The sequence below is a fragment of the Chlorocebus sabaeus genome, chromosome 6, assembly GCF_047675955.1.
Source record: "Chlorocebus sabaeus isolate Y175 chromosome 6, mChlSab1.0.hap1, whole genome shotgun sequence".
NCBI classification, from domain to species: Eukaryota; Metazoa; Chordata; class Mammalia; order Primates; family Cercopithecidae; genus Chlorocebus; species Chlorocebus sabaeus.
This window is the reverse complement of record NC_132909.1, coordinates 48,668,877-48,686,377: the sequence shown is the minus strand read 5'-3', so window position 1 is coordinate 48,686,377 and position 17,501 is coordinate 48,668,877. Positions and strand designations below refer to the sequence as shown.

General features: G+C 53.6%; 1 protein-coding gene across 3 annotated transcripts in view; it reads right to left on the bottom strand.

The window, feature by feature from the left end:
- ADGRL1 (adhesion G protein-coupled receptor L1) overlaps positions 1-17,501 on the bottom strand; it is a 63,105-nt gene that overhangs the window by 31,387 nt on the left and 14,217 nt on the right. For all 3 annotated transcript variants that reach the window (XM_037992150.2, XM_037992148.2, XM_007996095.3), the window contains exon 2: positions 4,722-4,886. Coding sequence is in view for 2 of the 3 variants with exons in the window: in XM_037992148.2 (XP_037848076.2) it covers positions 4,722-4,791 (70 nt within the window). In the remaining variant the exon portion in view is untranslated. The remainder of the gene's footprint in view (positions 1-4,721; positions 4,887-17,501) is intronic.

The following is a 17,501-nucleotide window of genomic DNA, read 5'->3' as shown; positions in this document are numbered from 1 at the left end:
TGTAGAATGGGCCTCTCGGTGTGCCCATGTGTGTAGTGAGGACATTAACCTGGTGCAGAGAGAGCCTGGACTCTCACCTCCTAGGAGGTGACGTCTAAGCCTTTGGAATGCTCTGCTTAAGAGTGTCTGTTTTCCTAGGGTGCTTGGGCTACACCAGATATGCTGTTATGGATTGAACCGTGTCCCCCCGAAAATTCATATGCTGAAGTCCTAACCCCCAGGACCTGAAAATGTGACATTGTTTGGAGATAAGGTCTTCATAGAGGTACATTCAAATGAGGCTGTTAGGGTAGGCCCCGATCCAGTATGACTGTGGTCCTTATAAATATGGGAAATTTTGGCCAGGCGCAGAGGCACACACCTGTAACCCCAGCATTGTGGGAGACCGAGGTGGGCAATTGACCAGTAGTTCTAGACCAGCCTGGGCAATATAGTGAAACCCTGTCTCTACAAAAATACACAAATTAGCCAGACGTGGTGGCACACACCTGTAGTCCCAGCTACTGGGGAGGCTGACGTGGGAGGATCACCTCAGCCCAGGAGGTTGAGGCTCCAGTGAGCCATGACTGTGCCATTGCACTCTAGCCTGGGCAACAGAGCGAGACCCTATCTATCTCAATAAAAAAAGAGGTGGTGGGAGGTTGTTTTTAAGGCAGGATCTTCCTCTGTCACCCAGGTTGGAGTGCGGTGGTGTGATCACGGCTTACTGCAGTCTCGACCTCCTGGGCTCAGGTGATCCTGCCTCAACCTCCCAAGTAGCTGGGACTACAGATTCACGCCAGCATGCCCAGCTAATTTTTTAAATTGTTTCATAGAAATGGGTCCCTTTTCTGTGTTGCCCAGGCTAGTCTGGTCTCAAGCACTCCTCCTGCCTTGGCCTCCCAGAGTGCTAGGATTATGGGACTGAGCCCTCGCACCCGGCTAAAAGGGGAGATGTGGGCACAGACGTGTAAAGGGGTAAGACAATGTGAAGACATAGGAGCAGGCGGCCATCTAGCTACAAGTCAAGGAGAGGCCAGGCACAATGGCTGACACTGGTAATCCCAGCACTTTGGGAGGCTGAGGTGGGTGGATCACCTGAGGTCAGGAGTTTGAGACCAGCCTGGCCAACATGGTGAAACCCCGTCTCTACTAAAAAACTACAAAAATTAGCTGGGTGTGGTGGCGGGTGCCTGTAATCCCAGCTACTCAGGAGGCTGAGGCAGGAGAATTGCTTGAACCCGGGAGGTGGAGGTTGCAGTGATGGCATGCAAAGATCATGCCATTGTACTCCAGTCTGGGCGACAAACAAACAAAGACACATGGTCTCTGGTACTTTGTTAGGATGGCCCTAGTTAATGAATATGCTAATAAGACTTAGGGCAGGAGCTCTGGGTCACATGGTCTCAGCTGACCTCTAGACGTGCTAGAGATTCAGCTCAGCCCTGCAGGTGGTCAATCAGGGCTACAGAACTGAACTCCAATACAGACCCTGGACAACAAGGCTTGGGGGAGCCTCTCTGGTTGGCAGTATACCATGTGTGTTGTCACACATTGTTGCCGGGAGAGTTAACGCTGTCCAGGACTCCACTGGAGGGGGTAAACTCCATGAACGGAACTTTCTTGGACTCTACCCTATGCACCTCTTCCCTTGCCTGATTTTTATTTGTTTTGAGACAGAGTCTCGCTCTGTCACACAGGCTGGAGTGCAGTGGTGCAATCTCAGCTCACTGCAACCTCTGCCTCCCAGGTTCAAGTGATTCTCCTGCCTCAGCCTCCCAAGTAGCTGGGATTACAGGCGCCCGCCACCACACCCCACTCATTTTTGTATTTTTAGTAGAGACGGGGTTTCGCCATGTTGGCCAGGCTGGCCTCAAACTCCTGACCTCAGGTGATCTGCCCGCCTGAGCCTCCCAAAGTGCTGGGATTATAGGCATGAGCCACCGCGCCTGGCCTGTTTGTTTTTTCAGACAGGGTCTCACTCTGTCACCCAGGTTGGAGCACAGTGGTGCGATCATAGTTCACTGTAGCCTCAAACTACTGGGCTCAAGGGATCCTCCTGCCTCAGCCTCCCGAGTAGCTGGGACTATAGGCACATACCACCATGCCTGGCTAATTTTTTTTATTTTTTGTAGAGATGGGGTACTTGCCATGTTGCCCAGGCTGGTCTTGAACTCTTGAGCTCAAGCAATCCTCCCGCCCTGGCTTCCCAAAGCATTGGGATTACAGGAGTGAGCCAGTGCACCTGGCCCTGATTTTAATCTGTATCCTTTCGATGTAATAAACTGAGAGCATAACATCTTCTAGTCAGTTCCAAGTCCTTCTAGTGAATGATCATACCTGAGTGTTCTCTGGGGGACCCCCCAAATGTATTGTTGGTGTCAGAAGTGAAGCTTGTCTTGGGGGCTTCCCTAACTTCACCCCACCCCATGCGAGGAGCAGAGAAAACACGGGAATGAACTCATGTTTCCAGAAGAAACCACAGGAGACTGGTTTTGCGGCTGACAGGGCAGATGTGAGGGCTGGTTCAGAATGCAGATTCGGGCCCTATGCTGGGCCTGCTGAATCAAAATTGCAGGGGTGAAGCCAGGAACCTGCAGGGTTCTGTGCCAACCAGGTGATGGTGATGCACGATCAAGTTCGAACAGTGGCCGGGCGCAGTGGCCCATGCTTGTAATCGCAGCATTTTGGGAGGCCGAGCTAGGTGGATCACCTGAGGTCAGAAGTTCAAGATCAGCCTGGCCAACATGGTGAAACTCCATCTCTACTAAAAATACAAAAAATTAGCTGGGTGTGATGGCAGGCATCTGTAATCCCAGCTGCTCAGGAGGCTGAGGCAGGAGAATCGCTTGAACCCGGGAGGCAGAGGTTGCAGCGAGCCAAGATCATGCCACTGCACTCCAGTTTGGGTGACAAGAGCAAAACTCCGTCTCAAAGTAAAAATATAAAAAAAGTTTGAACACCCACTGTTGTTCTCTCCCCAACCTCAGTTTCCCAATCTGTAAAATGAGCACCTACAGCCCCGGGTCATCCTGCAGGGATTCTGTGCCTTAGAAAATGCTCTTGAAGGAAGCAAGGAGCATGGCACCCTGTACATGGAGGGTGCCTGATCAGTATCATCTGGGAGACCTCCTGGGTTTTCACTGTGGCAAGGAAGGGACGTGTCCTGAGCAGGCTGAGCTCCCGGGGCGGACTGCATTGCCCCATGTCGGCCATCATTTTGTACCACACGGGGACGGAGAACCAGAATGTAGGAGCCAGACAGCCGGCTGGGATTGGAATTCCAGCCCGGCCACTCCCTGGATGCAGCCTCATCCAAGTCACTGACCGCCTCTGTGCCTCTGTCCCTCCCCTGAGGGGCAGAGAGGACAATTCCCATCTCACAGGGCTGTTGTGATGGCTCCAGGGTGTTAATGTGCGCAGAGCACAGTAAGATGATATGAATGCTAATTATTGTTATTATGAGTATTATTAAGGCGGTTTGTCTGCACAACAGAGGGTGCCTGGCAGGGTCCATGCTGGCCAGGGCAGCACCTTCTGTGACGCTGGTCCCAGCCAGGCCGTGCGGGGTGCTGGAGGGGAGCAGGGATTCAGCCAGGGGCCCAGACGCCCCAATGTGGGGACCGTCTCTTGGAGGTGAAGGAAGTGACCCCCTGCCGTACGAGGTTTCGGGGGGGCACTCGTGTGGGACAGTTACGGAGTTGAACCTTTCCAGAGATCTGGGTGGGTACCCCAGGGGTATGGCAGGGAGGCCCCTGGGGTTTTTTGGGGTGAGTTGAGTCCCAGCAGGGGGAACATTTCACATGTGTTCCTCCAGCACCATCTGCCTCCTCATCTAATTTTAGCCTTCCCGGGCTTGGGAGGGAGGGCCGGGGGTGGAAGCCTGGCTCAGATGGGTCTGGGGGTGGAGGCGGCCCCTCCCGGCCCAGCTGGGGCTATGGGGCAGGACCTGGATGGGCAGAGAATGTAGCAGCAGGGGAGTGAGGCTGCTGGCCAGCGGGGCAGTGCCAAGGCCCTGGGGCCCAGCCGAACCGTGTCCCTTCAACCTTTGGAGCTTTCCAGAGGGCAGGGCCGGAGGGAGCAGAGTCACCCGCTGATGCCCTTCACACAGGGATGTCAGGGCGGGCAGGGGGCACATCCCAGGGTGAGGGGCCAGGCCCACTGGCCTCTTCTCTTGGCCTCTCACCTTATCCCACCCTTGCCCCTGGCCTGGGCCTGCCACGGGGCCAGTAATTGAGTAACCGGTGAGGGTGGGCGGGCAGGCTTGGGGCACTAATTGTGGCGTGTGCAGGATCCCAGGGCCGGCATAGGGCTGAGCGGGTAATTAGTTGTTTTTAAATAAACGTCAGCGGGCATGCTTTAATTAAGCCTTCTTCCCAGTGAGAGCCTTGAAGATGTAATCACAGAGAGAGAGAGAGAGAGAGAGAGAGAGAGAGAGAGAGAGAGAGAGAGGAGCATCGGCTCACCAAGGCCTGTCCTCGTCCCAGGGGCCACAGCGGGATGGCCCCTACCAACCTGGCCCAGCCGACTTGTTGGAGTTGAGGGGATGGTCCAGGGGCCTCTTGGTGGCGCTGGGGTGTGTGTTACCACTGAGTCTTCCACTGGCCTGCTGCAGCTGAGGTCTGGGCGGGGCGGGGGGCTGTGATTCTTTACTGAGTGATCAGGAGGGTTTTCAACATTTTATCTGCCCTCCCAGCAGGGTTTGGGAGCCGAGGCCCTTCCCCAGCGCCAGCAGCACCTACCTTGGGTGGCCGAGGTGACCAGGACGGCGGTGACACACAGATTCCAGAGCACTGCGGCCAGGCGGGCCATGGTGGCAGCCGGGTGCGTGTCCGGGACTCTCAGTGGCCTGTGCGGGGGGCTTTGCCCCGCATCACCTGGCGGGCACCACGGCCTGGACCACCAGCCTGGGGGAGGACAGGGAGAGTGAGGTGGGGATAGGGCCTCCAGGCTGCTCCCCTCTCCTCCTGCTAGTGGCTGAGTGGCTCTGAGAGGCTGAGGTCCAGCACGTCCCTCGAGCCAGCCCTATCTGGAGGGGCCCCTCCAGGGCCTGCAGCTCACACCACAGTCCCCACCCCTACACGCAGCAGGCAGACCCACCCATCTGGGCACCTCTGGGCAAAGAGACTGCCAACTCTTCCCCGCCGGAACCTCCTGGGACAGCTCCTCCGGAAGCCTCTTCCCCATGACCCTGTCCTGACCCTGCCCACTCACCTCCCCGACCCGCATCCTCACTGTGAGAAAGGAGGTGATGAGCGTCCTCCCGAGTGAGGGACCCAGGCGTGCAGCCCAACCTGCAGCCTCCCTGTCTTGGGCAGGAATCCAAGTCCCCGCCCCCAGCCCCCTGCTTCCTGTCTCTCAAGCTCTGGTGGCTAATTAGAATCTAGCTGGCGCCACAGATCGGGAACCAGGGACGCCCGAGTCCCCTCTTTCCTCTCTGGGAGACCTTCAGGGTAAGCTGGAGACAGGCAGGCGGGATGGGAGGGGGGCACCGCCTCCTCCTCTGGGGGGAGGGCAGGGGGGATGCGGGAGGGGTGAGAATTGTGTGCCGTCCCCTGCCATCCTCCCCACCTGCTCTGTCACCAGGCATCGCGGCTCAGTTCTTTTCCTTTTTTTATTTTAGAAACCGGGTCTCACTCTGTTGCCCAGGCTGGAGTGCAATGATACAATCATAGCTCACTGCGGCCTCGACCTCCCAGACTCAAGCGATCCTCCCATCTCAGCCTCCCGAGTAGCTGAGATCGCAGGCTTGCACCTCTACCACACCAGCTAATTTTTAAATCTGTGGCAGAGAGGAGGTCCTGCTGTGTTGCCCAGACTGATCTCAAACTCCTGGGCTAAAGGATCTTCCTGCCTGGGCCCCCCAAAACTTTGGGATTACAGGAGTGAACCACTGTGCCCAGTCCAGGGCTCGGTTCCAACCAGTTTCTTCCTGCCTTAAGGCTGCTCCTTCTCACCTCTCTCCCTGCCTCAGTCTCCCCAGAGCCTCTCAAGTTTGCATGCTCAAATATCTGTCCTCAGCTCTTTATCTACACCCTGGTTCTCCAGGTGTGGCCCCAGCATACTGGAATCAGCCTTGCCAGGAACTTGGTAGAAACGCAGTCTCTCTTTTTTTTTTTTTTTGAGATAGTCTCGCTCTGTCGCCCAGGCTGGAGTGCAGTGGCGCGATCTCACCTCACTGCAAGGTCTGCCTCCTGGGTTCATGCCATTCTCCTGCCTCAGCCTCCCGAGTAGCTGGGACTACAGGCGCCCGCCACCGTGGCCAGCTAATTTTTTTTTGTATTTTTAGTAGAGATGGGGTTTCACTGTGGTCTCGATCTCCTGACCTTGTGATCCATCCGTCTCGGCCTCCCAAAGTGCTGGGATTACAGGCGTGAGCCACCACGCCCAGCCTCTCCTTCTTTTATTGAGAGACAGGGTCCTGCTCTGTTGCCCAGGCTGGAGTACAGTGGCACAATGACGGCTCACTGCAACCTCCAGATCCTGAGTTCAAGTGATACTCCCACTTCAGCCTTTCCAGTAGCTGGGACCACAGGCTCTCGCCAACACGCCCAGCTAATTTTTAATTTTTTTATAGAGACAGGATCTCGCTATATTGCCCAAGCTGGTGTCGAACTCCTGGCCTCAAATGATCCTCCTGCTGGCCGGGTGCAGTCTCAGAAAAAAAAAAAAAAAAAGATCCTCCCGCCTCAGTCTCCCAAAGTGCTGGTATTACAGGCGTGAGCCACTGTGCTGGCCAGAAACACATTCTCTGAGGTAGGCCCTCCAGCATGGGAGCCCCTGCTCTGTCACATCCAGCTATCATCGCAGCCTGTCCCATCTCAGGCTGTCCTGGGCTCTCAGTACTATCGTTGAGGCAGCACTTTCAAATCTCTTATGTCCAGCCTGGGATCTCTCCTCCAAGCCCCCGCTACTATTTCCCTGCTGAAAACCGAAACTCTTGCAATTGGCCCAGTTAGCTCCCTGACCCCATTTCTGCTCCAGTCACTCCTGCCATTCCTGCACCACAGCAGGCCCTGCCCCAGGGCCTTTGCACCTGTCGCTTCTGCCAACCCACTGTCCACATGGCCAGCTCCTTCAGGCCTCTGCTCAGATAGAACTATTCACCTGGTGTATATAGAATGTCCTTTTCATGGGGCAGGGATCATTGAACTATTTTGCTCAGGGTAGCCGTATCCCCAACTTTTATTTACTTTTATTTTTTTTAGAGATAGGATCTTGCTCTGTCACTCAGGCTGGAGTGCAGTGGTGAAATCATGCTTCACTGCAGCCTCCATCACCCAGGCTCAAGTGATCCTCCTGCCTCAGCCTCCCTAGTAGCTGAGACCACAGGTATACACCATCACGTCCGGCTAATTTATTTTATTTTGTAAATATGAGGTCTTGCTATGTTGCCCAGGCTGAACATGAACTTCTGGCCTCCAGAGATCCTCCTGCCTCAACATCCCAAAGTGCTGGGATTACTGTGTGAGGCCACCCCCCACAGCTGACTTCATATCCTCAACTTTTAGAATAGGCCCGGCACGCGGCAATGAATTATTTGTTGAATGAATCTCAGATCCTAAAGCTAGGACTCTGCCTTGATTCCTCACCTTCTCTGTCATCCCCCTCCCAGAAGCCATCGGTAAGTCCTGTGGGCTCTGCCTCTAAAGTATCTCGCCGACCTGCCCGCTTCTGGATCCAAGCACAGCACCCAGGTCCATGCCACCATCCTATCCTGTACGTTGTCCCGGCCTCCTTGCCCACCTCCCAATCCGCCCTCCACTCAGAGCTAAGGGACCACGTAATGACGCTGATCCGAACATTAACCAGTCTCTGCTGGGGTCTCAGTTCCTCACCAGAGCCCAGAGGCTGTGGCTGAACTGGTACCACCAAGCTCTCCAAGCCCCATTCTGTCCTCCCTCCTGTTCCTGAAACATTCCAGTTCCAGCCCCCAAGCAGGATCCCTGCACGTTGGCTGCAGCTGCTCATTGTTCAGGGCTCAGCAGCAAGGTCACCCCAGCAGAGTGACCTACCCTGGCCCCCTGCAAACGAAACAGCCCTCGCCTGCTGCCCTCAGCCGCCATCCTTTTCCGTGTTTTTAATTCACAGCTCTCAAGTGAGCACCTGAAATTACCTTTTTATATCAACACAAGCTTCTTGAGAGAGGCCCTTACAAATGAGCACACGGCCGGGCACGGTGGCTCACGCCTATAATCCCAGTACTTTGGGAAGCCGAAGCGGGCGGATCAACAGAGGTCAAGAGTTCAAGACCAGCCTGGCCAACATGGTGAAACCCCGTCTCTACTAAAAATGCTAAAAAATTAGCCAGGCGCGGTGGCGGGTGCCTATAATCCCAGCTACTCGGGAGGCTGAGACACGAGAATTGGTTGAACCCAAGAGGGAGAGGTTGCAGTGAGCCAAGATCAAGACATTGCACTCCAGCCTGGGCGACGGAGCCAGACTGTCTCAAAAATAGATAAGCCAAGTGCGGTGGCTCACGCCTATAATCCCAGCACTTTGGGAGGCCGAGGCGGGCGGATCACGAGGTCAGGAGACTACTCGGGATGCTGAGGCAGGAGAATGGTGTGAACCCAGGAGGTGGAGCTTGCAGTGAGCTGAGATCGTGCCACTGCACTCCAGCCTGAGTGACAGTGAGACTCTGTCTCAAAAAATAATAATAATAAATAAATAAATAAACAAAATAAAAGGCACAGGCCCTCAATAAATAAAGATCCCCACAGGGCAGGACACCTGCCTCCAGACCTCAGTCTCCTCACATGGGAAATGGGAAGATAATATCTGCTAGACAGCCCTAAACACCCCCTCTCCAGCCTTCCAGCTCTCTGCCCGCTTCCCCTCTCATGCCCACTCCTGATGCCAGCTCCCTCTCCACTGCCCCAGCTTCTTCAGTAAACCCCCCCCAGTCACCTCCAGCCCCCATCTGCATCTCCCCTCACATCCCTGACAAGACATGGCTGGTGTCACTTTCGATCATTTTACAGCATGTTACCCCCCGAGCCGCCACCAGCCCCCATCCACTGACTAGACACGGCTGGTGTCACTTTCAGATCATTTTACAGCGTGTTACCCCCCAGCCGCCACCAGCCCCCATCCGCATCTCCCCCCACATCCCTGACTAGACACGGCCGGTGTCACTTTCAGATCATTTTCCAGCACGTTACCTTGGGGATGGGGAGTGGCTTTCTCATTTCAACTTCCTCATTTCCCCCCCAACTTCCCAGAACCACAGAAAGGTTCAGGGGAGCCCCAAGCTGAGGAGTACTTCCCTCTCTGGGTCTCCAAGTGCTTTCTTTCACACTGCAACAGGTATCCTAGCAAGAAGAACTGCTGAGGGGAAGTAAAAATGGCTGGCTTGGTGTGGTGACTCATGCCTGTGATCCCAGTGCTTTGGGAGGCTAAGGTGGGTGGATCACTTGAGCCCAGGAGTTCCAGGCTGCAGTGAGCTATGGTCGTGCCACTGCACTCCAGCCTGGGCAACATGTCTCTAGAATTTTCTTTTTTTTTTTTGGAGACAGAGTCTCGCTCTGTTACCAGGCTAGAGTGCAGTGGTGCGATCTCGGCTCACTGCAACTTCCGCCTCCTGGGTTCAAGCAATCCTCGTGCCTCAGCCTCCCGAGTAGCTCGGACTACAGGCATGCACCACCACGCCCAGCTATTTTTTTGTATTTTTAGTAGAGACGGGGTTTCACCATGTTGGCCAGGATGGTCTCGATCTCTTGACCTTGTGATCGGCCTGCCTCAGTCTCCGAAAGTGCTGGGATTACAGGCATGAGCCACAGCGCCCGGCCAATTTTTTTTTTTTAATTTGGCGTGGTGGCACCTAGCTACTGGGGCGGCTGAGGCAAGAGGATCACTTGAGCCCAGGAGTTTGCAAGGCCGCATTAAGCTATGATCCTGCCACTGCACTCCAGTCTGGGCAACAGAGCAAGACCCTCTCAATAAAACAAAACAAAAAAAATGGTGGGGAATCCAGCCGATGCCAAGTTGTGTGGGCAGCCAATCCACATGGGTCTAGATCCCAATTTTGCCTTATATGTGCCTGGTGTGACCTTGAGCTGGTCTCTTCACCTCCCTGGCCCTGGTTCCCTCTGCGCTGCTATCCTGCAGGGTGCTGGTAAGGAGAGCAGTGCATGTACACGCTGGGTCCACATAGGCCCCATCAGAGGGTGCCGTGCACAGCCTGGTGCCAGTCAGGGCACAAAGACACCCATGGAAGAGGCAGTCCCTCTCTTCCTCCCAGGCTGCACCCTAGAATGCTGAGACTCCAGAGTGGAGTTCCCCCGAGCCATCTATACTTCCTCCGGGAACTCTAAGGCATCTTCAGCCCAACGAGACCAAAACAAGCCCCTACATCAGTGCACGATGCCACCATCCTCCCAGGCCCTCCAGCCAGAACCCCAGGAGCTGAAACCCTTGACTCCTCTTTCTCTCACCCCTAAATCCAGTTCCAGAGTAAGTCTTGGGGCTGTGTATACTTCCAGAACACCCCAGTGTTGGTCCACACATCTGTCTTCAGCATCTGCCCCTCTAGTCCTGGGCCCTGACCACTCCCCAAGTGCCCTCTGGCCCCTTTGCCTCCTACGTCCAAGCTCTCTTGGCAGCCAGAGGCAACCCCCGCCCCCCCGCCATTTTTTCTTTTTTTTTTTTTTTGAGATAGAGTCTCACTCTGTCACCCGGGCTGGAGTGCAGTGGTGCAATCTCGTCTCACTGCAATTTCCACCTCCCGGGTTCAAGCAATTCTCCTGCCTCAGCCTCCTGAGTAGCTGGGATTATAGGCACCCACCATCACGCCCAGCTAATTGTTATAATTTTTTTTTTTTTTTTAGTAAAGACTTTTTTTTTTTTTTTTTGAGATGGAGTCTCGCTGTTGCCCAGACTGGAGTGCTGTGGCGCGATCTCAGCTCACTGCAAGCTCCACCTCCCGAGTTCACGCTATTCTCCTGCCTCAGTCTCCTGAGTAGCTGGGACTACAGGAGCCCACCACCACCCGGCTAATTTTTTGTACTTTTTGTATTTTTAGTAGAGATGGGGTTTCACTGTATTAGCCAGGATGGTCTTGATCTCCTGACCTCATGATCCACCCATCTCAGCCTCCCAAAGTGCTGGGATTACAGGCATGAGCCACCGCGCCCAGCCAAGATGGGGTTTCTTCTTTTTTTTTTTTTTTTTTGAGACGGAGTCTCGCTCTGTCGCCCAGGTTGGAGTGCAGTGGCGCAATCTCGGCTCACTGCAAGCTCCGCCTCCCGGGTTCACGCCATTCTCCTGCCTCAGCCTCCCGAGTAGCTGGGACTACAGGCGCCCGCCACTGCGCCCGGCTAATTTTTTCTGTTTTTAGTAGAGACGGGGTTTCACCATGGTCTCGATCTCCTAACCTTGTGATCCGCCCGCCTCGGCCTCCCAAAGTGTTGGGATTACAGGCGTGAGCCACCGCGCCCGGCAAGATGGGGTTTCATCATGTTGGCCAAGCTGGTCTTGAACGCCTGATATCCACCTGCCTTAGCCTCCCAAAGTGCTGGGGTTATAGGTGTTAGCCACCATACCTAGCCTAGAGGCCAGTATATATTTTTTTAATTATGGTATAATTTTAAACACATGAACTATTTATTTATGTTTTTGAGACAGGGTCTCTCTCTGTTGCCCAGGCTGAAGTGCAGTGGCACGATGTCAGCACACTGCGGCTTTCAACTACCAGGCTCAAGTGTCCTTCCCACCTCAGCCTCCCAAGCAGCTAGGATTACAGGCACGTGCCACGATGCCCAGCCGGTCTTGCTATGTTGCCCAGGCTGGCACTTAAACCATTTCTTAGTGTACAATTCAGGGGCAGTAACTGAATTCTCAAATGCTGTTCAACAACCATCACCACGGCCGGGCGCGGTGGCTCAAGCCTGTAATCCCAGCACTTTGGGAGGCCGAGATGGGCGGATCACGAGGTCAGGAGATCGAGACCATCCTGGCTAACACGGTGAAACCCCGTCTCTACTAAAAACACAAAAAACTAGCCGGGCGAAGTGGCGGGCGCCTGTAGTCCCAGCTACTCGGGAGGCTGAGGCAGGAGAATGGCGTAAACCCGGGAGGCGGAGCTTGCAGTGAGCTGAGATCCGGCCACTGCACTCCAGCCCGGGCGACAGAGCAAGACTCCGTCTCAAAAAAAAAAAAAAAAAACAACCATCACCACTATCTATTTCCAAAATTTTTTTTTTTTTTTTTAACAGAGTTTCACTCTTGTCACCCAGCCGGAGTGCCATGGTGCAATCCCAGCTCACTGCAACCTCCGCCTCCCAGGTTCAAGCAATTCTCCCGTCCCAGCCTCCCGAATAGCTGGGATTATAGGTGCCCACCACCACGAGTAGACACGGGGTTTCACCATGTTGGCCAGGCTAGTCTAGAACTCCTGACCTCAAGTGATCCACCCACCTCGGCCTCCCAACATGTTGGGATTACAGGCATGAGCCACCGTGCCTGGCCTCCAAAACTTTTTTATCACCCCAAATAGAAACTCCTTACCCACTAACAGTAACACCCTCTCCCCTCGTCACCCAGCCCTGGTACCTTATAATCTACTTTCTGTCTCCAAGGATTTACCTATTCTAGGCATGTCATACAAATGGAATCACACACTATGTGGCCTTTTTTTTTTCCCCTAGTTAGATGGGGGTCTCACTCTGTTGCCCAGGCTGGAGTGCAGTGGCACAATCTCAGCTCACTGTAACCTCTACCTCCCAGCATCAAGTGATCCTCCTGTCTCAGCCTCCTGAGTAGCTGGGACTATAGTCACATGACCCCACTAAATTAACTCCTGGCTAATTTTTGTATTTTTTGTAGAGGCAGGATTTCGTCATGTTGCCCAGGCTGGCCTCAAACTCCTGGACTCAAGTGATCTGCCCATCTTGGCCTCGTAAAGTGCTGAGATTACGGGTGTGAGCTACTCTTCCCGGCCTTTTTTTGTGTCCAGCTTCTCTCACTCAACACCAAGTCTCCAAGGCTCACCTACGTCATAGCCTGGATTCAAGCTTCATTCTGTTTTACGACTGCATAATATTCCACTGCATGGGTGGACCACATTTTCTTTATCCATTCATCAGTAATGGACATGTGGGCTGCTGCACAGAAGGATCCTTTTTATTTTTGCCCTAGCTTTACTGTAAGGCATCATTGACAAATAGAAATTACATATATTTAAGGTTATATGATATTTTGATATCCGTATGTGTTGTGAAATTACAACCAAGCTAACAACATATCCAACACCTCACCTAGATACCTTTCTGGTATGTGTGGTGAGAACACTTGAGTCTAATTCCTCAGCAAGTTTCAAGAAAACAATATGCTATAATAACAATAATTGTTATTAATATTAATAATTTAATAATTACTATTATTTTCAGATGGAGTCTCACTCTGTCACCCAGGCTGGAGTGCAGTGGCGCAGTCTTGGCTCACTGCAACTTCTCCCTCCCAGGTTCAAGCAATTCCCGTGCCTCAGCCTCCCAAGTGGCTGGGGCTACAGGTGGGCACCATCGTGCCTGGTTAATTTTTGTATTTTTAGTAGAGATGGGGTCTCATGTTGCCCAGGCTGGTCTCAAACTCTTGAGCTCAAGCAATCTGCCTGCCTCGGCCTCCCAAAGTGCTGCAATTATAGGTGTGAGTTACCACACCTGGCCTGATAATTTTTTCTTTTTTTTTGAGACGGAGTCTCGCTCTGTTGCCCAGGCTGGAGTGCAGTGGTGCATCTCAGCTCACTGCAAGCTCCGCCTCCCGGGTTCATGCCATTCTCCTGCCTCAGCCTCCCGAGTAGCTGGGACTACAGGCTCCTGCCACCACACCCGGCTAATTTTTTTTTTGTATTTTTAGTAGAGACGGGGTTTCACCGTGTTAGCCAGGATGGTCTCGATCTCCTGACCTCGTGATCCGCCCACCTCAGCCTCCCAAAGTGCTGGGATTACAAGCGTGAGTCACCGTGCCCCGCCCTGCTATTATTAATTATAGTCACCATGCTGTACCTTAGGTCTCTGGAACTTTTTTTTTAGAGATGGGATCTTGCTGTGTTGCCGAGGCTGGAGTGCAGTGGCACCATCACAGCTCACTGCAACCTCGAACTCCTGGGCTCAAGAGATCCTCCCCCCTCAGCCTTCTGTGTAGCTGGGATTACAGGTGTGTGCCACCATGCTTGGCTAACTTTAAATTTTTTGTGGAGACAGGTCTTGCTATGTTGTTCAGGCTGGCCTTGCACTCCTGGCGTCAAGCGATGCTCCCGCCTTGGCCTCCCAAAGTGCTGGGATTACAGGCACAAGCCATCCTGCCTGGTTAAAACGTGTTTATCTGAAAGCTGAAAGCTTGTATTCTCTTTTTTTTTTTTTTTTTTTTTTTGAGACGGAGTCTCGCTCTGTCGCCCAGGCTGGAGTGCAGTGGCCGGATTTCAGCTCACTGCAACCTCAGCCTCCCGGGTTTATGCCATTCTCCTGCCTCAGCCTCCCGAGTAGCTGGGACTACAGGCACCCGCCACCTTGCCTGGCTAGTTTTTTTTGTATTTTTTAGTAGAGATGGGGTTTCACCGTGTTAGCCAGGATGGTCTGGATCTCTTGGCCTCGTGATCTGCTCATCTCGGCCTCCCAAAGTGCTGGGATTACAGGCTTGAGCCACCGTGCCCGGCCAAAAGCTTGTACTCTTTTTTTTTTTTTTGAGACGGAGTCTTGCTCTGCCGCCCAGGCTGGAGTGCAGTGGCCGGATCTCAGCTCACTGCAAGCTCCGCCTCCCGGGTTCCCGCCATTCTCCTGTCTCAGCCTCCCGAGTAGCTGGGACTACAGGCGCCGCCACCTCGCCCGGCTGCTGTTTTGTATTTTTTAGTAGAGACGGGGTTTCACTGTGTTAGCCAGGATGGTCTCGATCTCCTGACCTCGTGATCCGCCCGTCTCGGCCTCCCAAAGTGCTGGGATTACAGGCTTGAGCCACCGCGCCCGGCAAAAGCTTGTACTCTTTGACCTACATCCCCCACCTTCCCCTGTGCCCTCATCCCCATAACCACTGCTCTACTCTGCTTCTATGAGTTCAATTCTTTTTTCGATTCCACAGATAAGTGAGGTCACGCGCTATTTGTCTTTCTGTGTCTGGCTTATTTCACTTAGCATAATGTCCTCCAGGTTCATCCATTCCAGAGGGGTGTTTTAAAAGACAATCTTGGCCGGGCGCGGTGGCTCACGCCAGTGATCCCAGCACTTTGGGAGGCTGAGGAGGGCAGATCCCCTGAGGTCAGGAGTTCAAGACCAGCCTGGCCAACGTGGTGAAACCCCATCTCTATTAAAAATACAAAAATTAGCCGGGTGTGGTGGCAGGAACCTGTATTTTCAGCTACTCGGGAGGCTGAGGTAGGAGAATTGCTTGAACCTGGGAGGCGGAGGTCGCAGTGAGCCAAGACTGCGCCACCAACTCCAGCCTGGGCGACAGAGTGAGACTCCATCTTAAAAAAAACAAAACAAAAAACTAAAGACAATGTTGACTGGTGGGTCTTCTGCTTTAACCCCTCCAACGCCTCTGGCTCCCACCTCATCTCCCTCCAGCCATGCGGGTTCCCACCCTGTAGCCTTAGCCTCAGCCTCTGTCCCCATCTATGTCCCTCAGACTCAGAGGTGTCCTCCCCAGAAACGCAGACATGGGCCTCCGCCACCCTGTATCACACACAGCGCCCTGTGGTCGCCGCCTGCCTGTGTATCCCTCGCCATGCCGTGACCTCGTGTCTCTGTTTTCTTCTTGGTAAAACGGGGATACCTCAGAGGGCAGCTGTGCAACAGGACAAATTCACACACGAGACACTCGGGATGCTCCTGGCCCACAGACAGGGTGAGGCATCCCTTGTCCCCACTGTCACCTTCTCTATTAACTTGGGCTGCCATAACAAACTACCACAGACTGTGCAGCAGCTTACACAGCAGAAATTTACTTCCTCCTCGTTCTGGAGGCCAGAATTCCAAGATCAAGGTGCCAGCAAATTCAGTTTCTGTGGAAATTCTCTTCCGCCTTCACACTGTATCCTCACAGGGCCTCTTCTCTGGACATGCACAGAGGGAGACCGATCCCTGCTGACTCTCTCTCTCTCTTTTTTTTTTCTGAGACAAGTTCTGGCTGTCTTGCTCAGGCTGGAGTGCAGTGGCACAATCCCGGCTCACTGCAGTCTCAACCTCCCAGGCTCATGCAATCCTCCCGCCTCAGTCTTCCGAGTAGCTGGGACTACAGGTGCATGCCCCTGTGCCCAGCTACTTTTTTTATTCTTTTTGTAGCGATGGGGTCTCGCTATGTTGCCCAGGCTGATCTTGAGCTTCTGGCCTCAAGCGATCCTCCTGCCTTGGCCTCCCAAAGTGCTGGGATTATAGGCATGAGCCACAAGCCCCAGCCTCTCTCTTCTTATTGGGATACCAGTTCTTTCAGAGTAGGGGGCCCCACCCTTAAGATCTCATTTAACCTTAATTACCTCCCTCAAGGGCCTATCTCCAAATACACTCACGCTGGGAGTGAGGGCTTCAACCTCTGCATTTGGGAGGAAGGTAAGAACATACAGTTTAGTCCATAACCTCATCCATCCCATCCCTGCTCCATACTTTTACTTGACCACTCCTAGAGTTCCTTTATTTTATTTTATTTATTTTTTGAGATGGAGTCTCACTCTGTCGCCCAGGCTGGAGTGCAGTGGTGCGATCTCGACTCGCTGCAACCTCCACCTCCCGAGTTCAAGCAATTCTCCTGCCTCAGCCTCCTGAGTAGCTAGGATTACGGTCACACACCATCAATCCTGGCTAATTTTTGTATTTTTAGTAGAGAGGAGGTTTTGCCATGTTGGTCAGGCTGGTCTTGAACTCCCAACCTCAGGTGATCCACCTGCTTTGGTCTCCCAAAGTGCTAGGATTACAGACGTGAGCCACTGTGCCTGGCCTTTTGTTGTTGTTGCTTTGAGACGGAGTCTTGCTCTGTCACCCAGGCTGGAGTGCAGTGGAGCGATCTCAGCTCACTGCAACCTTCACCTCCTGGGTTCAAGTGATTCTCCTGCCTCAGCCTCCTGAGTAGCTGAGATTACAGTCACATGCCACCACACCCAGCTAATTTTTGTATTTTTAGTAGAGACGGGGTTTCGCCATATTGGCCAGGCTGCTCTCGAACTCCCAACCTCAGGTGATCCACCCCCCTCAGCCTCCCAAAGTGCTGGGATTACAGGCGTGAGCCACCATGCCCAGCCTTCCAGATTGCCTTTCTACTCCCAGGAGAATGGAAACTTCTGAGGCTGGAACTTGGTTTCCCTGACTCCTGTCTCCTGGCCCCCTGAACACATAGTGGATCACCAAGCAAAAACCTACTCAAGGCCAGGAGCAGTGGCTCATGCCTGTAATCCCAGCACTTTCGGAGGCCGAGGTGCACGGATCACGAGGTCAGGAGATCGAGACCATCCTGGCTAACAAGGTGAAACCCCATCTCTACTAAAAACACAAAAATTAGCCGGGCGTGGTGGCGGGTGCCTGCAGTCCCAGCTACTCGGG